A 25,523-nucleotide genomic window follows, 5' to 3' on the forward strand; every position below is an offset into this window, starting at 1 on the left:
AGTTTTGAAGACAGTGCAAGGACACTCTAGCTTCCAGCAGCCATAAGCAGTAGCTGTCCACTTCACTTCATCCTGCATCTCTGTCCTCTCCAAAAAGTGCAAAAGTGCAGGTTCCTTCTAAAAATCCCCCATGTTGTCTTAGGATCCGGCTGTTCCAAGGAGGTGGTGCTTTGGAGGGGCTGAGCATTTGGGAGTCCAAGCCTGAGAGGCAGCAGTGGGTTGTGTTGCCCATAGCTGGCCGGGATCCAGCTTTCCCAGTGAGGGACTAGCCTTGGGTGAGTACCACCTAGGCCATCACCCGGGGCCGCACACACACGCACGCCAAGGAGACAGGGTAGAGCCTACGCTCCAGACAGTAGCCATCGTGGGCACCTTGCTCTCTGTGGCACCGCCGACGGTAGAATACAGTCTGATTGTGGTAGAGCAGCTCCGAGTTGCCTAGGGGGTCCATGTGGGAGCCTGTCTGTAGGCTGACACAGTGTGGGCACAGGCAACGGGCGTGATACAGGTCCTGGGGGAGCCGGTCCAAGTCTCTGTCCAACCTGTGTGAGGGGCACAGTGGTATCACTGAGGGAATATGGTAGTACAGACTGCATCGAGTAACACTGCCAGATACTTATCGGAAGTAGGAATACAGACAGCAAATAAGGACACAAAGCAGAAGAGAAAGGATTTGGGAACCTTATGGCCCTAATTTCTAATATTTTCCTTCTTACTACCTATTTCACTGCTTCCTAGTATTTTTCATATAATGGCACAAATAGGAAATTATAGTATTTGTGTCTATAAAATGTTTGTTCTGTGTTCCAGCAAAAATTTATTATTTTTTATATAAAATATCCCTGTACAAAAACATTTTTTCACAAGCCTAGCATGCATGTATCACTATATGTACAAGGCTAAAATTCTATGCTCATTTATTTTTTTAACTTTCTAATGAACTCAAGTCAGAGCTGTTGTTTTTGTTGCTGCATAAGGAGTGCTGGTGTGGCACTGTAAGATAAGCATTGGACTGTTAACCAGCCATTCAAACCCATCAGCCACTCCTCAGAAACTCTCAGTCAGAAGTGACTGGATGGCACTTAACAAAAATATTTTTCATAGTCACTAATTTTGTCCAATTTTCTGGTGTTTTACTATAATAATGTGGCAAGTAGCACTTGTGAACCTGTATCAATAACTTTTGTAAAAGAATTAAGTAATAATTAAAGGAAAAGATGGAAACTCAAAAAGGCTTCTACTCAGTTACTAATAATGTTGTAATTCAATGTGGAAAGATTTTACACAACAATTTTGTTGTTAATATTTATATATTTAAGAAATATTACATTTAAGCAAATTACAAATATGTTTATTAAAATGATTAAAATGGATAATAACCATTACCACATAGAAGTATGGTCTGATACCTGTTTGGGGAATGGTGGGGGAGATACAATGAGTTAGGGCATTAAGTGACACCAACTCAGTGATGCAGGTCTTGGAGAAAGGCGGGGTGGGCAGGGGTGGGCAGGGAGTTGGGAATGCCAGAGAAAGACAACAGTGCAGTGGGCAGCCTGGCTTCTAGTTCCAGCTCTGGCATGAACTTGCCTGATTTTGAACAAATCACCCTCTCCTCTGTAGGATTTCTTTTCCCAAAGTGTGAATGAGGGTTGTTGTTGTTGTTGTTTAGTGCTGTCAAGTCAGTTCCAACCCATAGCAACCCTGTATAGTGAGCTTGAACTACTGACCTTGCAGTTCAAACTAACTTTGCAGTCCAGCACATTAACCCACAGTGCCACACCAGGACTCCATGAATGAGGGTGGGTGACTAGAAAGTGGTTTCCAACTAATCCAGAGACTTAGGTGGAAGCAGGGGAAAGTGAGCAGGCAAGAGCCTGAGCCTCTAACTGACCAGCTCTGCTTCTGGCGGATAGATATACCAGACTTTGAAATGAGGCTTCTTTTTATAGTTTTTCAGATTTTTTAAAATCTAAGTACAAAAGAATATCAAGTATAAAGACTAAGTCTTTCTTCCCATCAATTCCAATCCCCTGAGAGAGCCACTCTGAATAGTTTCCTGTGTTTCCTTTCAGACACTGTCTATGCATATATTAACTTGTTGTTAAGCGCTGTTGAGTCGGAACCAACTCATAGCAACCCTGTATAGGGTTTTCAACTTGCTGCTGGTGAGTTTGAACTGCCAACGCTTGTTGATCAAACCGATCTTGTGGTCCAGTGCTTATCCTACAGCGCCACACCAGGACTCCATGAATATATTATATGCATCTGTAAACGTGTGTGGTAAGACATTTTGACTTCTTGTAAAAAGGATTTCATGGCCAAAGAAAAACTTGAAACCACTTATAAGTCCTGGTTCGCACTCACCATCTGCTCCTTGGAAACTCTATACAGGATCGCTTAACACTTAACAACACCAACAATAAGTTCAAAGGTCAGAAAACTGCCCCTAGGTTTTAGGACCATTCCCCAAACAGTTCCCAAAGTGGTTTCCCTAATAAGTACCCTGAAAAAAACCAAGGATTCTGGAAGAGAGGATAAAAAGGAGTTCTGTGGCCAAATGAGTTTGGGAAGCACTGAGTTTAATAACTTGTTTTCTGCAGATTTCTTATAGCCTCCAGTGAGCTGAGAGCACTGTGAAACTCCCAGACGTAGTAGATTTCCTAAATGTACTTGACATTGTCACTTTTTTCTGAAGAGCAGCTTATGGAACTTGTGTTGCACAGAATATACTTTAGGAAAGGCCAGTCAAGTGGTTATCAGGGGTTCAGAACCTTCCAAAGAGGGGTCTGGGCCTCAGCTGAGTCAGCCATTCCCTAAAGGGCCCATCCCTACGCCTTCAGATCAGACCCAGGATCTAACTCACCTTTTGAGAATGCTTCAAAGCAGTACCTAGGTTAAATTCAAGCTAAACCCTTATCTATTTCACTGAACTTCATCTATCCCCAAATCAAGGGTGTCAAAACAAAGCTTACAGGGAGTGGGAAAACAGACAACAAATAAGGACACAAGACAAAAGAAAAAGTGTTTGGGATCCTTAATGCCCTCGTTGTTGCTATTAAGTGCTGTCAAGTGGATTCCGCATAGGGTTTCTGAGGTTTTTAAATCTTTACAGGAGCAGAAAGCGTCATCTTTCTCCCATGGAGCAGTTGGTGGTCTCAAACTGTTGACCTTGTGGTTCGCAGTCCAGCACTTATTGTATGGAGTCACCACCTAATGTCTTGGTTCTTTATACCTACTTTAGTGTTTCCTAATATTTTTTTACATCATGGCATAAATAGAGAATTACAATATTTGTGTGGCATACTGAGGGAAAGAATAAGATAACCAGCCCTCCAGCTGCCCACAAGGACTGAGGGCCTGAATACATTTAGTGTACATGGAGTTTATTCATAGCCCAAAGCGTTTGGTATTGGGACACTTTGTGTCTATGTCGCTGTTAAGTGCTTTCTAGCAATGTTGTATAGGGCTTCTGAAGAGTGGCTGCTGTGTTTGAACCATTGGTCTTGCAGTTAGCAGTCCAGTGTTTATCCTACAGTGCCACACCAGAACCCCTTTGTGCCTATAAACCATTATTCTCTGATATTTTCATTTAAAAACATGGCCGCTATAGGGATAGGAAAATAAGCAAAGGAGAGACCCAATATTTCCTGTACTAAGAATGGCCTTTTACACATACTAACTTATTTGATATGCACATTGACTATAGAGTATTATCCTCATTTTACAGACGAAAAACACTGAGCTTTGGAACCTTGAAAAACTGGCTCATGGTCACCCAATAAGATTCAGAGGTAATACTAAAACCCTGGCCTTACCTAACTCCTAAATTTATAACTTCTCAAAGGTAAAATGGGGCAGGTAGGCTGGACTTACAGGACTCTGGTGGCACAATGGCTAAGCAATTGGCACTAACCAAAGGGTCAGTAGTTGGAACCTAGCAGCTGCTCTGGGAGAAAAGACCCAGAAATCTACTCCCATAAAGATTACAGCCTAGAAAACCCTAGCTGGCAGTTCTAGTCTGTCATACTGGGTCATTATGAGTCAGAATTGACAAGACGGCACACAACAATAACAGTCTGGACTTGAGTGATACATAGAGGGGAGCAAGACATGCATGCATTCGGGAGGGGAGACAGCCAACTCACTCATATCTCCAGGGGGAGATGGCCCTGCTGTTAAGGGGTCCATCCTCACTGGCACGGCAGGACTCTTCATGGTAGGTGAGGCTGGCCGTCTCTGGAGGAGTCACCACCACCGGGTTCCACTTCAGCCAGTCTTCAGAGGCTTGCTCTTTGCTTCGGCAGCAAAGTCGGTGGAAGTTGTCCTTGAGGGGCCGGAAACTGAAGGCGTGGGTTCCCATGACCACTGCCAGGACTGCAACCACCTGTAGGAAAAGGACAGTGAGAAAACAGCTCTCAACTAATCTAGGTCCCTTCTCCCTGTCCACCACTGGCTCAGCTGCTCCCTGAGATCCTGGTTTCTAGCTCCACCCAGCTCCCAGCTCCCAGCTCAGGACACCTGGCCTGACTCCTCCCTCTGTATCACTTGTGCTCCTTCGCTGCTTAACACCGTCCTCTGCCAGCTCTCTGTACACCCACCTTATACATGCCAGCTGTTGCTCACTCAGCCACTAGGTGTTCACTGACTGGCAGGCTTGTAGAAGCAGGCTGACTGGAACAGTTTAAGCGTCCTGGTTTTATTTCGAGCTAACCTGTTTTGGTTATTCAAATTTATTTCCACTACCTTTTGGAGGGAGTGCCTTGAGATTAAAAAACAAAACAAAACCAAAAAAACCAGAAAGTGTTTCCAAACGCTGCTTTAAATGCTCTACTGATGGAAGTTGTGATGAACTTTATAATAATCCTGGTAGCCTATTGAGTAAATTTTGCTCTTTACTCTTTTCCGTGTGTGGGGTTAAAGCAATGGTGTCTGCTAGTCTTTATCTTTATGGGAATTCCCTAGTTGGCATGGTACCCAAAATTATCATCTTGCCTCTCTTCAAGAAGCCTCACTTCCATGATTTCTGCTGCTCCCACTCAGGGTCTTGTTTCCACTGTCTCCTTTGACCCCTGTCTTATTTCTCTAGTGCAGCTTAAACAGAAACACCACAGGTGGATGATTAAAAAAAAAAGAAAGAAAATTATTCTCTCATAGTTTGTTGTTGTTGTTAAATGCTATTGAGTTGGTTCTGACCCATAGCAACCCTGTATAGGGTTTCCAAGGAGCGGCTGGTGAGCTTGAATCATCGATCTTGTGGTTCAAACTGACTTGGCAGTCTAGTGCATTAACCTACAGTGTTATACCAGGAAGACTAGAAATCTAAATTCAATGTGCCGTCTCCAGGAGAAGACATTCTCTTTCTGTCATCTCTGGGGAAAGGTCATCTGTAGGTCCAGCATTCCTTGGAGATTTCCATGCATCTTGACATCAGTTTTCCCTTGGATCTAGGAGCTTCACACTGCAGGGATCCCAGGTCCACAGGATGCACTGTACTCATAGCCCCCTGAGCTCTGCTTGCTTGTTTAATTTGTTTTACATCTCAAAAGAGACTGACTCAAGATACGACCTAATCCTGTAGATTGCATCTGGCCTCATTAAGATCACAGAACACAGTGAAAATATGTAACACATAGGACAATTACGTCAGATCAGGACTGATCACATCAATTGCAACATGAAGTAATCTCATCATGGAGGTGATGACTACATCAGAACTGCTAAACCACCAAGAACCTGGCCTAGCCACGTTGACACAAAACCTTAATTATCACAACCCATATCCCTTTTGTCCACTAGCCCCTTCCTCATTTTCGATGGCCTCAAGTTCTATGGTGCCCATCATCTATAACTTCTCCCCCATTGTTCATTACTTTCCCCCTAACTTCCCTTTGCTCTCTGCAATGGTCACTCCCATCCCCACACTTTAGCTGATCCTTTTGCCTAGGGTAAGGATACAAGCCGAACCCACAAGATTTCCAGGAAGGCCCTAACCCCATCAATTTATTAGCTGATCTGATGGAAGAAGCTGTGGGTGACTGGTCCCATTACACATATGAGAAGCTGAAGTAAGGAAGAGGATGAGCATGGAAACAACCTCATCTAAGACCCAACAGGAGGTCCCAGCTCCAGGGACCAGCCTGCCCCCAATTCCACAAGTAAGATTGGAAATAAGGGCCATAGTAGGGGGTGGTAGCTGCTCAGCCCTCACAGTTTCATGGGCCAGGAGGAAGTATGTTTGCTCCAGATAGGCTCAGAGCTATGCATAACCCCAAAGACACAGGTCCACTAGGGTCCACCCTTCCAAGTCTATTTTCTCCATTGTTATTGACCTCCCTTACCCCACACCCACAACCTTCCCCCAACACACTCATACACAGACATTGTATCTAGAATGATGTTTCCTGATTTGCATGTGCTTTCCCTTAGAAAATACTCCTCTGGTAACTAAGGACTCAGAAACTAAACAAAGACAACCAAGAATAACTTAATTTACAGTAAGGGGGAATCCTTTCAAATGCTTTAAGGCAAAGTAGCCCCAAAGTAGGGGAGTGATGGGGTTGGTGGACATTCTGGAGAACCGGGGAAACCAGTAAGTCTTGGGGGTGGGGAGGAACTGCAGGGGAGGGGGCCTTAGGAGAACTAAATGGTGGCTGGAGAGCAGGAACATTTAAAAACAGTAACGAAACCAGGAATATCATCATCCCATTCCCATTCCCATTCCCCACCCTCTAGCCCCTATGGGCCCAGACATCTCTCCCTTCCATACAGTGCTGGCCTCAGCCCCTGGGCACTGACATGTACCAGGAATGGTTCTACGCCCTGTACATACATCATCTCATTTAATCCTTACAATAAAACCATACGATGAGAACCATTATTCTCATGTTACAGATGTGGAAACAGACCCACGGAAATTTAGCAACCTACCCAAGGTCACACACTTAGAAAGAAACAGAGCTGGTTTTCAATTCCAGTCCCAACCAACTCCAGATCTAAGTCCCTGCCTTGGAGGAAACACACGGAGCCAGCCCACAGTTGGCTGCAAATAGATGGGGAGCCCCTGCAGCAAATGCTTTCCTACTCACCTGCGGTTGGGATGGGACAGGTCTCACCTGCATTTGTCCAAGGTCACAAGGCATTCTTGCCCACTTAGGCATTCAACCCTAGTGGCTGGGATCCACTACTCCAGTTTTCTGATCCCCAGTGTCTGGCACATAATCCCAGAATGGCTCTGTGCACCTCAGCACCCCCCTGACCTAGAACAAGCTTTTAGGGAATAGCACTGTTTCAGAAGAACTTGATGCCTGCTGGTCTCCCCCAAACCAATGAGAACCTCAGGATGAGGGGAGCAGAACTGAAGCCTAGCTGTGGTCCAGTTCTCCTGACCTTTGCCCCTGCTGTCCAGGAGGGGTGCTCAAAGGAGCTGAAAGTGGTCCAAGCTACTTGTTTCATTTGCTAACACTGCAGACAGGACCCGGACTGGGTTGCTGAGGTCAGTGTGTGACAACAGAGACCATTGCCTCCGTGCCAGACCCTCCTTTGAAGAAACCACTGAAAGGCAGAGAGGGGGCTCCTGCAAGCACAGTCTCTCAAGGTGGGCTTTTCCTACTCTATGATGCCCAGGCCTGAGCTGAGACCTGTGCTCTGAGCCACACACCCCCACCCCACCCATTTGTTCAGTGTCTGCCCTTATCTTGTGGGATCCTTAGGTTGACTCCCTGCCATGAGAAACATTTTCCAGAGGGCTTTCCTCTTGGGGTGATTGGTTTTGGAATTCCTGAGTCACTTCAACTTCCAGAGAATACTTGGAGGTGTGAGGAAATGGGGGAGGCACTGGGGAGAATGCTGGAGGTGGTGCAAAGGAAAGTTTGCCCAGCAGGTGACATCAAGGGTACCCTCCCAATGTGTCCTCACCTGCCTAGGCCTGACCTGGCAGCCAGTGAGGGCTTGCTGGGATCCCCACCCCCATCCCCCTGGGAACAAGAGATCAGCACCTAGCAGCACGAAAGGGCAAGGAAGATGTGATGGAATATACCCCCGACCCTTGACCTAGAAAAGGCTCTTAGGGCTAGCAGTAAGGCAGAATATGATTGTCTGTCCCTTCCCAGAAAGGCATTCAAGTCCTCTCCTGCTCCTTGAACTCCCAACTCTGTATCTGATCCCCTTTTGGCCTTGAATCCTCTCTGGTCCTTGCTCCTCATCTGTAGATTAAGGGGAACTAGGGAGAATGTGTCTGATGACCATAAAGATAGCAATCAATTTAGCTGCTCTGGACCTCAGCTCTTAAAATAGTGCTGAATGCCACAGGGCTCAACACCGTTTATTAAGGCCCATATGTGAAGCTGGGGAGTGGTAGTGATTATGTGCTGTGGGGTCACTTCCAAATCATAATGACTTTGTATAGGGTTTCCGAGGCTATAAATCTTTATGGGAGCAGAAAGCCTCATCTTTCTACTATAGAGCCATTGGAAGATTCGAACAGCTGGCCTTGAGCCTAGCAGCCCAACTCAAAACCTACTATGCTACCAGAGTTTCTTGAAGGTGGGGTACAGTTTGTTAAAAATGTTGCAACAGTTCTGCACCTGCTGATAAATAGAAACTGCCCTCAGCCTCCTGGGACACCTCCCTACTATAGCCTCCATGAGGAAGAGATTTAACGCCTATGATCCAGTAACTGAAAGGTTTGCTCCTACTGGCAAAGTTTGCTCCTAGAATCTGGTTTAAATTGTGTTTCTATGTTTTGATTAGTAGTTGGGTCCTAGTACTCGTTCTTTTTTTTTTCTTTCTTCCCTCATTTTTCACCAGGTCATAGATATTTATTGTTTTTTAAAAAAACTTCTTTTAGGAAACATTGAACATCCGTCATTTATGCTTTAGTATAAACAATGTGTTGTTGTTGTTGTCAAGTGCCATTAAGTCAGTTCCAACTCACAGCAACCCTGTATAGGGTTTCCAAGGAGCAGCTGGTGAGTTTGAGCCATCAACCATGTGATTCAAATCAACCTTGCAGTCCAGTGCACTATTCTGCAGTGCTACACCAGGACTCCATAAATAATATTTGTTGTTGTTGTTAAGTGCAGTCAAGTCAATTCTGACCCACAGCAACCTTATATAGAGTTTTCAAGGAACAGTTGGTGAGCTTGCGGTTCAAACCAACTTTGCAGCCCAGCACATTAACTCACAGCATCACACCAGGACTCCATAAATAATGTTGTTGTTGTTGTTAAGTGCATATATAGAGTTTTCAAGGAGCAGTTGATGAGCTCAAATGGTTCAAACCAACTTCACAGTCCAGCACATTAACCCATAGCACCACACCAGGACTCCATAAATAATGTTGCTGTTGTTGTTAAGTGCCATAGAGTCGATCCCAACTCATAGTGACCCTGTATAGGGTTTCCGAGAAGCAGCTGGTGAGCTTGAACCGCCAACCTTGCAGTTCAAACGGCTTTGCAGTCTGGTGCATTAACCCACAGAGCCACACTAGGACTCCTAGAATTCAGGGTTAGATTTACCTTAAACTCTTATCTACTCTGTATCTATTATGTGGTGAATTGAATAGTGGCCCCCTAAAAGATATGTTCATCTGGAATCTGTGAATATGATCTTACTTGGGGGAGGGGAAGGTTTTTGGAGATGTGATTAAATTAAGAATCTTGAGAAAAGATTATTTTGGATTATTTTGATGAGCCTTAAATCCAATGGCAAGTGTCCTTATAAGAAGAGGAGAAGACACAAATACGGAGAAGAGGGCCATATGAAGATGGAGGCAGATTGTCTTGATACAATTGGATTACAGCCAAGAAAACTGTGCTATGGGCAGTTCTATTCTGTCACATGGGGTCACTATGAGTTGGAATTGACTCAAAGGCACACAATTACAACAGACTCCATAAAAGAATAAATTTCTGTTATTTGAAGCCACAGAGCTAGTACTAGGAAACCCATACGTATTCCATATTCCAAATTATCCTTGAATTCTTTCTGTGTGACTCTTGAAGTCTTTTTTTTTTTTTTTTTTTTAACCCCTCATTCTCTCTTCCCCACTACCTCTGACAACTACTATTTGCCTTTGGATTCATCTCAATGAATTTACCGATTCTAGATTTTTCCTAAAAATGGAATCATACAATATTTGTCCTTTGTGTCAACACAATTTTTTCAAGGCTCACCCTTGTGGTAGCATGCATCAGAAGTTCATTTCTCTTTCTGATTAAATAATATGTACCACATTTTGTTTATTCATTTGTCTGTTGATGGGCAATTGGGTTGTGATTGCTAATATTACTTTCAGCTAAAAAGATGCTTAGACTCAGGAGAACACAGGGAAATGACACATGAAGAAATGGAGTGAGCAGAACAAAGAGCCCAGCAACTCCTTTCCCCAAGCCCAAGTCTGGTGCCTTCCCAAGGAGGGCCCTGGGCTTACTCAACTTTGTCCTATGGTCATGGTTGCCCTTGTTCTTTCATCTACTCACTAAGTATTGTTGAGCATCTACTATACTTGAGGCACTATTCTAAATGCCAGAAATGCACAGGAGTAAAAGCCAAATAAGGTGCCGACCTTGTGAAGTTTATATTTCAAGATAATAAACAAGGAAACAAGATAATTTCTAATAGCAGTAAGTGCTATGAAGAAATTGAAACAGTGTTAGCAGACAGGGAGTTACTGTTGGAAGAGAAGTCATAACTTTAACTTGGAAAGTCAGGAAAGACCATTCTGAGGATGAAGAATGTATAACCTTCATGGAAAGAGTCTATGGGCAAAGTGTTCTTAATAGAAGTAACAGGACATATGTCATCCTAGAAGTGGGGAAAAGCTTGGCGTTATTTGAAAAACAGAAAGGACCATGTGGATGAAAGCAAAGAATTAAGAGGAGAATGGGAAGAGATGAGATAAAAGAGGTGGGCAGGGACCAGATCATATAGAGTTTGACGAGCTATGATAGAACATTTGGATTTTATTTCAAGTGGGAAGATTTTAACTGGATTTAAGTGTGATCCATAGGATGTGAGTTTCTAGAGGGCAGACATCCATATGGCTGGCAGCAAATAATAATAATAGCTGGGTTTAGCCAATATTTATGCATCATGGGTCAGGCACAGTTATTGGGGTTTAAGTTGAACTCTTAATCCTCACAATAAATGGGTGCTCGGGTAGCGTAGTGGTTACGAATCGGGCTGCAAACCTCAAGGTCAGCAGTTCCAAACTACCAGCTGTTCCGCGGGAGAAAGATGAGGCTTTTTACTCCTGTAAAGATTTATAGTCTCAGAAACCCTGTACAGGGTCACTATGAGTCTGAACTGACTCCACGGCACATAACCACCACCACCACCACCATAGGCTCCAAAACAGCAATTGTTGGGGGTGGGATAGGACTTGGCTGTGTTTCATTCTGTTGTGTTTAGGGTTTCTACGAGCTGATTCCACAGCACCTGACAATAACATTGATGTTGTTGTTAAGTGCTTTTGAGTAGATTCTGACACATAACAACCCTGTATAGGATTTCCAGGGATCAGCTGCTGGGTTTGAACCACCAACTTTGCAGTTAGTAGTCCAGTGCTTATCCTACAGTATTCCATTATTATCCCCATTTTATAGACAAGGACCAGAGGCTCCCAGAAGTCATGTACTTGACAAAGTTACATAGCTTGTGTTGGAACCAGGATGAGAACCCGTGCTATCTGGGTGCTGTGGGGGAGGCCAGAGAGAACAGGGAAGGATCCGTGAGCACCTGAGAAGGTTTAGGGAGCAGGAGGAACAAGAACAAGTACAGGAAGTCATGGATGGAATGAGGAAGACACCAGATGGTCAGATCCTGCTGGGGAGGAGAAAGAGTAGGAGAAAAGACTGGAATCCTGAAAACCAGATAGAGGGGTTCCTTTCCTGCTACCTCCTGAACATTGCCAAGGCAGACACTGAAGCTGAGGGCCCAACTACCTGAAGCTACAGCCCATCCAGAATGTTAGTTACCTACTGGGTCTGATTTTTCTTCAACTTTAATTGGAACAAGTTAAAATCACCTAAAACTTCCCGGCAAAGGAGAGGCCAGAAATGAAGGCTCAGGACAGGGAAAAGACTCCCCCTGCCCTCACAAAGAAACATGCTTGGAACTTTTGTGACAGCAAAAGTTAGAGGAGGAGCAAGGTGAAAAGGAAAAGCCAAGGAAGACCATTGTACCAGGCACCCAAGTCATTGTTACAGATGAGGCACTAAGAGTCAGAGATATTATATAAGTTGACCAAGATCACACAGCTAATCCTGGTTTACACCAGGGTTCACACCCAAGTCAGACTGATTCCATTCATGCCTGAAAACTCCAGAACGTATTTTCCTGGTTTGCACTCTGATGTCTCTCACCAACATCCCAGGCATTGGACTATGGGCAATGAGCTCCATTGCCCATCTCCCAAGTCACCAGTTTACCCTGACCCTACCAGTTTCTTTCCTGCTTAGCCCTTTCTGGCCACAACCTATTTTCTTTTGAGTCAGTTACAGAATTCCTCTTTGAGCACATGGTTTCCTGTCCACCCCTACCCTGGGTCTCAATTTGCTTCGACAGTTCTCTGAGCAGAGACCATACCAATTACTCCCCAACAACGGTTATTCCAGGTGGTCAACCACTACTCCCACTCCACTTCCCAGAGTTGGGGTCTGAAGGAGGTGGGAGAAATATCCCTAGTGGCTACCTCAGACCAGGGTGAAGCTGGGATGAAGACATTCTCTCTTCCGATGTATCTGTGCCATACATAGTCTTAATGGAGTCTGGATCTGTTCAGGATTCCCAGCCTCATGCCCTGTTCTGTACCTCATCTCCGAGCCAAGCCCATAAACAACATGGTTCATCCCATGTTCATCCCAGTGTCTCTCCCTAATCTACCCATAGGCTCCATCCCTGGCCTCTGCAGAGTGTTTCTCATAACTGCCCAAACATCAGGGTAGTGAAGGAGTTAAGTAAGCCAGGTATTCTCCCAATGTCCTAGGAAATGCCTGGATGTGTGGGTCTGTGGAATGTTTATGGGGGGGAGGGGGGACACAACACACATTTGTCTAAATCCTCAAGTTCATAAAGCGCCTTAAATTTAAACTTCTGATGTTACCTCCTAATGAGGTTACAGATTGTTGTTAAGTGTCATTGAGTTGGTTCTGACCCATAGCAACCCAGACTTTGAGGTTATGTATAGACACTGGCTATTTTATATATTTGAAGTATTGATTTGTTCAAAGTAAACCAAAACCCACTATCTTCCAGTAGATTCCAACTCACAGTTACCCTATTGCATGGAGTAGAGGTACCCTCATAAGGTTTTGCAAGGTTGGGCTGCTAACCTCAGGGTCAGCAGTTGGAAACTACCAGCTGTTCCGTGGGAGAAAGATGAGGCTTGCTGCTCCTGTAAAGATTTACAGCCTCGGAAACCCTGTACAGGGTCACTATGAGTCGGAACCGACTCCACGGCACATCACAACAACAATAATCTTGTGGCACTGTGGATTAATGTGCTGGACTGCAAAGTCGATTTGAGCCGCAAGGTCGGCAGTTCCAGCTCACGAGCCGCTCCTTGGAAACCCTATACAGGGTCGCTATGGGTCGGAACCAACTTGACGGCACTAAACAACAACAATCTTTATGGGAGACTCCCAGTGGATTTGAACCTGCCAGCTGTTAAATTTTCAGCCAAGCTCTTTAACCATTACACCACCAGGGCTCCTTAAATGTAAACATTCAAAAATATATTATGCCTTTCAATTCTGCTTGTTTTAAGTGCCTTGCCTCAAGTTGGTTAGTACTCATAGTGATCCAACTGTTTCATAGGCCTTTAAATCTTCACCGAAGCAGAAAACCTCACCATTTATCCCGCAGAACGGCCCTCCAGAAGACCCGGAACCTCAGAAATTGTATTCTTTGCGCTTCCCTCAAACCTCTAAAGTGTGTCCCAGGAAGAACAGGGTAAGGAGGTGGCTGGAAATAAACAGACCATCTAAGAAATAACAGAAAGGGCAGCGAGGTGTGGGGGATTTAAAAAAACAACAACAACTTTGTCCTTTCAACTGAAATTTCTGAGTTCAGATCCCAGTTCCTCTGTAAAAGAGTGGTCCCCACTCCTGCTCCTCCCGAGCAGTAGGAGTGTACCTGGGTGAGGCGGGGGACAGGCCCAGACTGGCAGAGTGTGATAGATAGGCTGCCCAACCGGCTCTTCTGTAGCTCTGGGGCCAGGCGTTCTGGCTTCACGTTTTCCCGCCAGGACCAGAATTCAAGTCCAGTCCCGGACTCGGACCCGTCCTCCGCAGGAACAGCCTATCATCCCTGCAGAGGCAACAGCCAGGGAGTGGATAGGCTCCGCCAAGGACCCCAGCAAAACGGAAGGAGCGCGCTCCCTCCCATGGGGAAAGACAGATGTGGGGCTAATGAAAGGGAGATGAAGAGAGGCGCAGGGCTGGCGGGGGAGGGCGGGGGCGTGGTGCGGAGACGAAAGCTCCCCGGAGGGAGCTGACCAGATCACCAAAGGGTCCTCCGCGAAGTCTGGAAGGAGGCGCCGGGCGGAGGGCCCGGGAAGGGGCGTGCCTTTTGGCCCGAGGGTCCCAAGCTGAAACTCTACACCCGCCTTTGGAAGGACCGTCCTCCTTTCTCCTCCGCCCCCTCGTTTTTCCCCTCCCTCTTTTTCTTAATCCCCAGGACTGCGCTTCGCGCCGGAGAAGAGAGGGCCCGAGGGGAGGAGGAAGAAACTGCACTGAGAGGGAGCCAGGAGACTGGGAAAGGGAGGGTAGCCGCGAACGGGGGGTGAGCCTAGGGGCCACGCGCGAACCCTGAAACCTTCCCAGCCCTCCTGCTTCGGAGGGGACCTTCTCAGGGTTTCTCCCCCACACCCCCCAGGCGAGTCCACGGGACGCTAGCCACTGCTCTGTTCTTGCCTTTCCTTTGCTTCTTTTGCTTTGTGACCTTTCCCTTCGTTCCCAGAGATACCTGGGAGCTGCCGAGGGGCTCAGCCTAGGGTGCGTGTGAGAGTGGGCTGCGGGGCCAACGTCGGGTGCCCTGGGACTGAGGGTGGGGGCCGGCCTGCTCGGCCCAGCGCGCGGAGGCGGAGGGTAGGAGGTGGACGGCGCCCCTCTGCTGCCAAGGGCGCCTGCATGAGTTAGCCAGGCCGCCCCACTTCTAAGGGCCTTGCCCGTCGCGGCGTCCCCTGGCTCCCGAACTTGCTGAGAGCAAGTGTGCGTGCGTGAGCCCGCTGCACCGCCGTGGGGTGCGAGTGTCTGAACAGAAAGCAGCCACTCCAGCAACCCAACCCAATAGTCACGCTCCCGTAGGCCTTTGGCTCCTGTCCGGCCTCCCTACGCTACTTGAAAGAGTTTGAAGAGGGACAAACGTTTTAGTTCTTGCTTTCTTTGGTGCCTTTCCAGCAGGTCCTGCCGCAGTGCACCCCCACCCCACCCACCCCCGGCTACCCAGACCACAGCCCTGGGAGTCCCGTTCGTCTGCGAGGCCCTCGGGTGGGGAAGGTTGATTCCAAAACTTGCTCGCCCAGACGAACCGCCCCGGCGGCTTCTCCAAGCCCTCGGGGCCGCCCAGAGCAGCCTGGAGAGGCGTCGAGCACTGCCCCAGCCCCCGCCTCCTCGTCAACCTGGAAGGGAGCTTTCGACCCATGCGGATCTGGGGAGCCTCCGCGGCCTAGGGCCAGCAGCCCCGGGGACACTGACAGCCTGGTAGCCCCCGGGAGGCCGCGGGGACGGTACCGAGCTCACGCCCTTGGATGAGATCCCGCAGCGACGCCCCGACCCGCCCCACTCCACCTCCTGCCGGGCCTAGCTGCCTCCCATTTGGGGAGTTTTGTGGACTTTCTTTCTCCTCCTCCAACGTCGACGGAGGCCACGACTTAGGCTCTGCAGTCGAGAGCCGCCTCGTGGACTAGAGGCACTGGACCATGTTGCTGGGCAGCCGCTGCTGAAGTCAGCAAAACCGAGCCTGGCCTGGAGCAGGCCGAGCGGGAGGCCGAGGCCATGGCCATAGCCACGTCGGTGAGTCCCTAAGTGAGCGGAGGCTGCTAAGCAGGGACCTCCACAGCCTGCCATGCACTCTTGTCACTTTTATTCCTGCCCTCTCTTTGTCTTTCTTCCTCTCCTTGGTTTCTCCGCCGAGGCTGTGTCTCCTCCTCTCACTTTTGTTTCCTTCTCGCTCTCACCTCATCCCCTCCGCTCTTTGCGATTCTGAATCGCCACTCTTACCCTCACCCTCTTCATTCTCTTTTTTTTTTTTTTTTGCTTCCTAGAGGCTGAAGAAAAGGGGGGCTAGTGCAGCTTGAGTCCTATCTGCTCTTTTATGGGTGGGAACAGATGGCAACTTGTGGTTGGCAGGGGCTTGTGATGGGGAGGCTAGTAACACGTTGGGAGGGGGCTGAAAGGAAGTGATAGCTCAAGGAAAATGGGAGAGATCAAAGGATCATGGAGGCCCATCGCCAGAGGAGAATGGAGAAAAGGGGAAAGAGCAATGGAGGGAGATCAGGCAGTGAGAAAGAGAAAAAATAGAGAGGGGAGGAGAGCTGATGTCAGCCAGCCTCAGGCCACTTTCTGGGGACTGGGGACAAAGGGAGGAGACAGCTGGCGGGATGGAACTGGGAGGAGGCCTCCCAAAGAACACGTGGCCCACAGCCACCCCCTTTAAGCCATCCATTCCCTCTCAAGTCAGCTGGGCCTTTGAGAAGGGAGTAGAGCAGGGGTGGGTCACACCCATCATCAATCAGTTTATCAGCAACTCTGGTTGTTGGTGTTCTGTTATCTGTAGGTGTCATCTACATTAGGTGACCTTGTGACAGAATATAAGTGACCCCATAGGATTTTCTTAGCTGTAATATTTATGGAAGCAGATTTCCAGGTCTTTATCCTAAAGAGATGCTGCTGGATTCTAGGTTTCCTGTAATTGCAAGTCCCGGTGGTTTGGCCCCATTGGGCAGAATTCAAACCTAACAGGGAGGAGCAACTCATAGCCCCACCTCTGCTTTCTATCTTATGCATTGTAGCCCGAATCCAAGGGACTTCCAGGGAAAGTGAAGCTGCCACCTGTTTTCTGCCCCTCTGCTTGTGGGCTTTGGGAAGGATGATAATGAAACTGGAAAGAGAAAAGAACCCTCTTCCCATAGCCATGAAGGGGGTCTACTGGGTTCAATTTGGCTCTTTCTTAGACCAAACTCCTTTTAGTTCCTCAGTCTGTGTGATGGTGAGAAAACTCCCAGCTCAAAGCTGGGAGAGGTCTTGAAAACAGTGGGGGCACTCTGACATAAGGATGCTGGCCCAGGAGCCAGCTGGCCAGCTTTGTAGCCCCAGGGGGCAGATTGTTCCTTACTTTTACTCAGAAGTGAGCAGGCCCATGGGAGATGACTTATGCCAATCAAAACTCTCAGAATCTTAATAACAACTAATATATATTGAGCATTTAGTATACCTGGCACTATGCTACGCTTTCTCATGGGTTTTTGATACATTATCTCACCACGACGTCACAACAACCCTATGGGGATAGTAATATTAGCATCCCAGTTTTACAGAGGAGAAAACTGAAGCTCCAAAAGTTTAAAAGCCTGCCCAAAGTCACCCAGCCAGAAAGGGACAGACCCAGGACTCAAACCCAGGTCTGCCTGCCTCTAGAACTGGACTCTTAAACCCTTGGCTAGATTTATAGTTTACAGTGAGAAAGAAACATGCTGAGATAGCCAGAAATCTGTGCCATCTGGTTGTTGTTGTTAAGTGCCTTGGAATTGGTTCCGACTCCTAGAAACCCTGTACAGGGTTTCTGAGGCTGTAACTCTTAACGGGAGCAAAAAGCCTCATCTTTCTCCTGCAGAACAGCTGGTAGTTTTGAATTGCTGACCATGAGATTAGCAGCCTGATTCATAACCATAATGCTATACCAGAGCTCCTTGTGCCATCTGGTTGGCATGGCTTTTTTCTGTGGGACACTATCCTTTAGGAGCCAAAATATAATCAGAAAATAGTTTGGTGAGTTTGGCATCAGGCAAGAGGAGGAGTTATTTAATTTGTTGTTAAAAGTCAGCCAGCCATGAAGGATGGACAGCCTTCCACAGAGGGAAACACTTGCCAAGAGGTACATGCATTCATACCTGAGGAACAGGGCATCCTTCTCCCCAGGTGCATTCTGCCTGAGGTCTTCACCTTGACATTTTGTATTGAGTTGGTCAGCATGTGTGGATTACCAGACTACCTGCTCTCTCCATCATCCATATGTAAGCCTCCACTGCCCTAGGCCCTGGCAGCAGATATGGTCACTTAATAATCATAACTTCAATGTGACAGAGGTAATTTGGCATTTTGAGTGGTTTAAGCTTGATTCTGAATTCCAGGTGTGGCACTATAGGATCAGCGCTGACTGCGAACCACAAGGTTGGCAGTTCAAAAGCACCTGCAGCTGCTGCTCCTCAGAAACCCTATACAGGGTCTCTATGAATCGGAACCAACTTGACAGTACCTAACAGCAACAACATGCTTAATTCTACCAAAGGATACCCTGAAACTTGATCACTGTGAAGAGTTAATGTTATTGTTGTTAGCAAAGGGAAATTGGCATAATGAAGCCTTCATATGCTCTTGACTCATGTTTGAGTCATGGGCTCTCTTGAGTCAATTACTGTTAACTAATTTTTAAGAAAAGAAAATAAAAGTCTGTACATTTGTGATTGTGGAGAGGCAGTAAAGCAAGTGCTTGAGTGCAGGAATCAAACAGCCTGTGCATCATTGGGCAAGGTACTAACCTTTCTGTTCCCACTTCCTTTCCACAATGGAAATAGTGATGCCTCCTCCCTCACAAGGTCGTTGTGAGTATTAAATGAAATAATTAGTGTAAAGACGTACACAATACCTGGGCATATAATTCACACTCTGGCGCTGTAGGTTAATGTGCTGGACTGCAAAGTCAGTTTGAACCACAAGGTCGGTGGTTCAAGCTCACCAGCTGCTCCTCAGAAACCCTGTGCAGGGTCGCTATGGGTAGGGACTGACTCTACAGTACTTAACAACAACATATGTAACTAAGGAGCCCCGGTGGCACAGTGGGTTAAGTGTTGAGTTGTTAACCTAAAGGACAGCGGTTCAAGTATACCAACCGATCATTGGTAGAAAGATAAGGCAGTCTGTTTCCATAAAGATGTACAGCCTTGGGCATCCTACCAAGCAGTTCTACTGTGTTTTATAGGATGACTATGAGTAGGAATGATCTTGATGGGGGTGGATTTATCTGTGACTAAGAAATCCTGGAGGTCCGGTGCTCAGCTGCTTTCCAAAAGGTTGGCAGTTCGAACCCACCAGTTAGTTTCCCCTGTGTGAAAAAAGACCTGGTGATCTGCTTCCATAAAGATTACAGTCTAGGAGCCCTAGGGGGCAGTTCTATCTCAGTGTAGGGTTGCTATGAGTCATAATCTACTCTATGTCATACAACATCTGTGACTTACACAAATGGTTTACCCTCAACTACTGTCCTAAAGGTTGCTGAGTTGAATCCACCCAGCAATACCCGCAAGGTCGATTTGAACCACAGGGTTGGCAGTTCAAACTCATCAGCCACTGCTTGGAAACCCTATACAGGGTCGCTAAGAGTTGGAACCAATGGCACTTAACAACAACAAAGCAGTATCACTGAAGATTGTTGTTAAATGCTGTCGAGTTGGTTCTGACCTATAACAACCCTATATAGGGTTTCTGAGGAGCGGCTGGTGAGTTTGAACCACCAACCTTGTTGTTCAAACCAAGCTTGTGGTCGAGTGCTTATCCTTCAGCGACAGAAGATAAGCCTGGTGATCTGCTTCCATTAAGATTGTCGTTGTTGTGAAGTGCCGTCGAGTCGGTTGCGACCCATAGCGACCCTGTATAGGGTTTCCGAGGAGCAGCTGGTAAGCTTGAACCGCCGACCTTGCAGTTCAAACGGCTTTGCAGTCTGGCACATTAATCCACAGCGCGACACCAGGACTCTGCATTAAGATTACAGTCAAGAAAACCCTGTGGAGCACTTCTACTCTGTCATATGGGAGGTCACCATGAGTCACAATCAGTGGACAACAACTAACAACAGAAACATCTGTGACTTACTACCTGAGCACATGGCCCTCGATGGACTAGAAACAAGCTAAGAAAAAGCAAGATAAATGTTTTTCTTGGTTGATTCAACAGCATTCTCTACACACACACACACACAAATGTACACTTTTCTCCATGGTAACCTCAGTCTTCTGGGATTTGCTCAGACTAAGAAGAAAACAATTGCTTCAGTTTTTGTTTTCTTCATTATTATGCTTAGGCACTCTTGTCTGGACTAGACTTTCCCCATTTGCTTAGGATGGGTGATCTCTGAAACTGTTTCATCTAACGATTTGCTTGTGGGGGACATCAGCTAAGGAAGGTAAAGGAGAGTCTGTGGAAGACTTTTTTAGCAGGACTTCCTCAAGCACGTACAAGGCTTTGGAAGAAATGTATTCAATGAATATTGAGGACTAATTGTGAAACAGGCTCTACTGCAGGTGCTAGGAGTATAGCAGTTCGTGTTCGCACAGGATTTATAGTATAAGGAAAGGAATCAGTAATAAAAAAAAAGTAAATAGACAAATAGAAGTGGGTTTCAAAAGTTAATGGAAAATGGAATTAAAAAATAATAGAATTTTCCAACTTGTTTTTTTTTGAAGCCCCCACATTGTATTAAGAATTATGACAAAAATAATGTGTGGAGACAGAATGGAGGGCCAGGGAGGAGTGAAGAAAAGGCTTCTTTGAGAAGGAGGCTGAAAGACTTTTTTTTAAAGTAAGGCCCAATAACATGTGAAGTCCTTGTGTGGCACTGTAGGTAATTCAAACTCACCAGCCACTCCTTGGAAACCCTATATATATAGGGTTGCTATGAGTCGGAACCAACTCAGTGGCACTTACCAACAACAAGGTAAGGAGTCAAGGGAAGAGTACAAGGAACAGAAGGAATAGAAAGGAAGAAGGTGAAACTAGAGACAAGGTGGGCTCAGTGAGGGAGAGGTGAGCCAGTTCAGATTTGGGGCTGAGGGGTTCTGACATGACCGGATATGTGTGTGAAGCCCCCTTCCCACTCTTACCTCACCCACCAGGCCCAGCTGGCCCGGGCACTCTACGACAACACCGCTGAGTCCCCCCAGGAGCTGTCCTTCCGCCGAGGGGACGTTCTCCGGGTACTGCAGCGGGAGGGTGCAGGAGGGCTGGACGGCTGGTGCCTCTGCTCCCTGCATGGCCAGCAGGGCATCGTGCCTGCCAACAGAGTGAAGCTCCTTTCCACTGGCCCAGCGCCCAAGCCCAGCGTCTCCCAGGCACCCCAAGCCCAGCCTGGCTCACCATATCCAGTCCCAGAGCATGGCATTAAGGAGCAGGAGGTGAGAGCTGGAGAGCCTGAATTCAGCCCTGTGCCCTTCCTGTGGGGCCTGCAGTGAAGCAGGGCACGTTGACCTCAGTTCTTCAGTGACTGCGCTGTGCGGAGCCTGAAGACCAAGCCTTCCTGGGCTCTGTTTCCCCATCAGTACTGGGAGGGGGTTGGAAGGCCTCTAAGCTCCTTCAAGCCCCCTCACTCCATCTGACCTACATGTTTATCTTGATCCCCAGGTGTATGTGGTGCCACCCCCAGCTCGACCCTGTCCCACCTTAGGATCTCTGGCTGAAACCTGTCCACCCTCCCCTGACCCCATCTACAAGATCCCCAGAGGCAGTGGGAGCCAGCTGGCTGCCTCTGGAGACACTTTAGAGGTGAGGGTAGGGGTTTGCCTGTACATGGAGACCCGTGTGTATGTGGGTGAGGAGCAGATGGGGGCCTAGGATAATTAAGCATTCCCTTTCTCCAGGTCTATGATGTGCCTCCCGCTGCTCTCCGGGTTCCCTCCAGTGACCCGTATGACTCCCCTGCCTCCTTTTCCCGCCCTCCGGTCAGGGTGGCCCCACAGCATCTTAGGGAGGATGAAGCTCCCTATGATGTGCCACTGGCCCCAAAACCACCCACAGAACTGGAGCCTGATCTGGAGTGGGAGGGGGGCCGGGAACCAGGGCCCCCCCTCTATGCTGCCCCCTCCAACCTGAAACGGGCATCAGCCCTGCTCAATCTGTATGAAGCACCTGAAGAACTGCTGGCAGAAGGGGAAGACGGAGGCACCGATGAGGGCATCTACGATGTGCCCCTGCTGGGGCCAGAGGCACCCCCTTCCCCAGAGCCCCCGGGAGCCTCAGCATCCAATGGCCTGGACACTCTGTCCCTGATTTTGGCCAGGAGCCCACTACCCCCACACAGGCCCCAGCTGCCTTTAACTGAGAGCCTGTCCCGCCGCCCTCTGCCTGCGCTGCCTGTTCCTGAGGCCCCCAGCCCTTCTCCAGCTCCCTCTCCTGCCCCAGGCAGAAAGGGCAACATCCAGGACCGGCCTCTGCCGCCAACCCCACCCCGCCTGCCTAGCTATGGGGCTCCCAAGGCTGAAGGGGATCCAGAGGGTGGGCAGGCGGAGGACGATCCAGAGGGACACCACAATGAGTATGAAGGCATCCCGATGGCTGAGGAGTATGACTACGTCCATTTGAAGGTGAGTCCCTCTGAGTCAGCCCTACCTGAAACTCCCCAGGACAACCAGGAAGTTGAAGAAAGGCTTGTGACGCGGAACCCAAGGCCTACTCTTCTCCTCCCTTCTTTCCTCCCACCCCAGTACTTAGCCACACCACTTGTACCACCGCTACCCTCCTGCCCTTGAATTCAGTCTCAGACCCACTACCAGAGCTCTCCACCTTCTGACACAAAAGTCCCCAGAAGGATGGGGATTGTGGGAAGGGCAGAAAGGCCACTGAAGCCACTCCCCAGCCCTCCCAGCCCCGTACTGAGCTCTGGGTCCCCTCTTGCAGGGCATGGACAGAGCTCCAGGATCTAGGCCCCTGGATAAGGCCTCCCCAGGGGATTCTGAGGTGCTGGAGACAGAGCTGCCAGAACAGCAGGTAACGTTGGGGTGCTGTGAGAAAATGGGGTCTAGGCAAAGAGGAACAGGAATTTAGAAAAAGGGAAATTCATAACCAAAGAGAGTGATGGGGGTGAGAGGGGACAGATACAGTAGGAAGAAGCTGGGACTTGGAAGAAGAGATCAGAAAATCAGACAGGGGAAAGAATTTGCTGGAGAGGAGTCAGAAAGCTGGGCAGCCAGAACAGAAAATGTGGGTCAGAGCTAGGCTAGGTGAGTTCTGAGGCTCCTTCCAACTGTGAATTCCTTGGTTCCTAAGAGACCTGACTCCTAATCCTAGCTCCACCACTAAGAAACCAGGCCTCTGAAGCTGTCAGTTAATCTCTTGGAAAAGTGAGGTGGTTTCCTGAACTTTGCCTAAAGTGTTTATGATCACAGTAGCTACCATTTATTGGGAATTTACCAACTGTCAGATTCTGTGCTAGGCTCTATCGACATTAATAATATTCGTACATAGTTTTTAGTAGTTGCCAGGATTTGGGGGGAGGAGAGATGAGGAGTGTTTTCTTTAGGGGCACTGAGTTTCTTCTGTTAAAGGTAATTGAAAATTTTAGAAACAGATAATGGTGATGGTTGCACAACATGATGAAAGTAATTAATTTCACTAGCCTGTACATGTAAAAAAAAAAAAAAATGTTGGAACAGCAAATATTTTGTTATAAGAGTATTTACCACAGTATTTTTTAAAAAGGAACAACCCTTACAGCCTCTGCTCTGAATTCAGACTTCTAGCTTCCTGAACTGTAAAAAAATTAAGTTGTTCTTTAAAAGCAAAAAGTAAGTTATCATTAATATGCATCTGGTGTTTACAGTGTGCAAGGCACTGTTCTAAGCGCTTTGTGTTTTTATCCCAAGTAATATTCGCTGCAGGCTGAGGAGGGAGATGCCACTGTTCTTACTCATCAGTACAGTGCCCACTAGCCACACGTGCACTCAGAATATGGCCAGTCTAAATTGAAATGTGCTGTTAATATAAAATATGCACCATATTTTTGAAGACTTATTATGACAATTGTTTTTTCTATTAATCAAATAAATATTAGAGTAATTTTTTTTAATCTTTTGGGTTATATAACATATTAAACTTAATATCACCAGTTTCTTTTTACTTGATATAACTACGATTGTTGTTGTGCCATTGAATCGGTTCTGACTCATAGCAACCCTGTGTAAGGTTTCCAAGGAGCAGCTGGTGAGCTTGAACCACCGACCTTGTGGTTCAAACGGACTTTGCAGTCCAGCACATTAATCCACAGCACCGCACCAGGACCCCTGATGTATTATATTTATATTGTACAGTGAAATACTAGAATCCCCATTTTAGAGACTGGAAAACAGAAAAGTTCAGAGACTTGACTGAGTGCAAGTGTGAGGTGGTTTGAATCCAGATCTATCTGACTTCAAGTCAGGGCATTTCATTGTTGTCTGTGAGAATCTAAATTTTCTGATGGGCAGGAGGACAGAGGTAAGAGCTACAGGGATTGCACTGGGAAAGAAGGGAAGGAATGCAGAACAAAGGGAGGAAGAAAGGTAGGAAAGCAGGTAACTCACCAGGTGATGCAAATGGGAACTTGCCCCTGACACTGCTCTTGCCCCTCAGGACACACAGTCCCTAGGGGAGCCTTTGATTCTACCCGCTGGAGACCTACAACTGGTGCACTTCTACGCAGAGCAATGCCAGAGCCACTACTCCGCGCTGCAGGCGGCCGTGGCCGCCCTGATGGCCAGCACCCAGACCAATCAGCCCCCTCGCCTCTTTGTACCCCACGGAAAGCGGGTGGTGGTAGCAGCTCACCGCCTGGTGTTTGTTGGAGATACCCTAGACCGACTAACATCCTCAGCCCCTCTGCGAGCACAGGTCGGGGCTGCAGGCACTGCGCTGGGCCAGGCATTGCGGGCCACTGTGCTGGCTGTCAAGGGGGCTGCACTGGGCTACCCATCCAGGCCTGTGACCCAAGAGATGACACAGTGTGTGGCAGAACTGGTGGGGCGGGCCCAGCGATTCACCACTCTACTCACAAACCTAGCTCCCTAAGGGTCCTGGGCATAGCTCCACCCCTCCTCTGCCTGCTATAGTCACCCATCAGGCCCTGGTGGCTGGAGGGCTCTGTTATAAGTAGGAGGAGTGACGGTATCCCTTTCTCACGTTGCCTCTTCCAGTCATCTCAGCCTCTCATAGAGGCCTTTCTTCCCCCAACTCTCAGCTTTTTGTACGAGTCATTTTGTATAAATTATTTATATTTTAATATTTTCCCTGTTTTGTCAAAGGTAGGCACTAGGCCCTCTGGGAGCAGGGAGGAATCAGATGTGCGTCTTCTCAGTCTGAGGCAATGTTTCTTGGTCACCACACTGCCACCCACCTCCAGAAGCTTAGTCCCACAGAGAATCAAGTGGCAAAAACCTAGGACTACATGGAGCCCCAGTTTTGTTCCTGTTTCTTTGTCCCAGACCATCAGTGCTTCATTCTTTGTTGAAAGTGAAGGGCAGAACATTGACTTGGAATGTGAAAGTCTGGTACAGCCTGCCT

General features: G+C 47.6%; 2 protein-coding genes across 4 annotated transcripts; one reads left to right on the top strand and one right to left on the bottom strand.

Annotated features, from left to right (window-relative positions):
• Positions 1–286: 286 nt before the first annotated feature.
• LOC102814762 lies at positions 287–16,000 on the bottom strand. The gene is made up of 7 exons (XM_006835528.1): positions 15,917–16,000; positions 15,433–15,669; positions 15,027–15,254; positions 14,137–14,301; positions 7,918–7,976; positions 4,149–4,442; positions 287–542 (listed from the first exon to the last, which is right to left on the bottom strand). Exons 1-7 carry the CDS (start codon positions 15,998–16,000, stop codon positions 287–289), a joined length of 1,323 nt encoding a protein of 440 aa, XP_006835591.1.
• Positions 15,999–25,031, top strand: EFS (embryonal Fyn-associated substrate). Of its 3 annotated transcripts, none has more exons than XM_006835427.1 (6): positions 15,999–16,016; positions 21,110–21,388; positions 21,615–21,755; positions 21,851–22,573; positions 22,887–22,976; positions 24,597–25,031. In XM_006835427.1, the coding sequence occupies exons 1-6, from the start codon at positions 15,999–16,001 to the stop codon at positions 25,029–25,031; spliced, it is 1,686 nt and encodes a 561-aa protein (XP_006835490.1). The 3 variants fall into 3 exon arrangements, with proteins under 3 accessions (XP_006835490.1, XP_006835492.1, XP_006835491.1); XM_006835429.1 differs by lacking the exon at positions 21,110–21,388 and having other exon boundaries at positions 21,851–21,967; positions 22,196–22,573; XM_006835428.1 differs by lacking the exon at positions 21,110–21,388.
• Positions 25,032–25,523: the final 492 nt, after the last annotated feature.

The sequence above is a fragment of the Chrysochloris asiatica genome, unplaced genomic scaffold, assembly GCF_000296735.1.
Source record: "Chrysochloris asiatica unplaced genomic scaffold, ChrAsi1.0 scaffold00017, whole genome shotgun sequence".
NCBI classification, from domain to species: Eukaryota; Metazoa; Chordata; class Mammalia; order Afrosoricida; family Chrysochloridae; genus Chrysochloris; species Chrysochloris asiatica.

Bases quoted from the DNA above. Each gene is read 5' to 3' on its own strand.
- LOC102814762 (XM_006835528.1), bottom strand. From the start codon at position 16,000: ATGGCCTCGGCCTCCCGCTCGGCCTGCTCCAGGCCAGGCTCGGTTTTG. The intron at 15,255-15,432 runs GTGGGGTGGGGG...CTTTCTGTTCAG, and splicing joins GTCTGGGTAGCCGGGGGTGG to ACACTCGCACCCCACGGCGG. The intron at 4,443-7,917 runs GTGAGGACACAT...AGTGGTGGACAG, and splicing joins GCCAGGTCAGGCCTAGGCAG to GGAGAAGGGACCTAGATTAG.
- EFS (XM_006835427.1), top strand. The intron at 21,389-21,614 runs GTGAGAGCTGGA...CTTGATCCCCAG, and splicing joins ATGGCATTAAGGAGCAGGAG to GTGTATGTGGTGCCACCCCC. The intron at 21,756-21,850 runs GTGAGGGTAGGG...CCCTTTCTCCAG, and splicing joins CCTCTGGAGACACTTTAGAG to GTCTATGATGTGCCTCCCGC.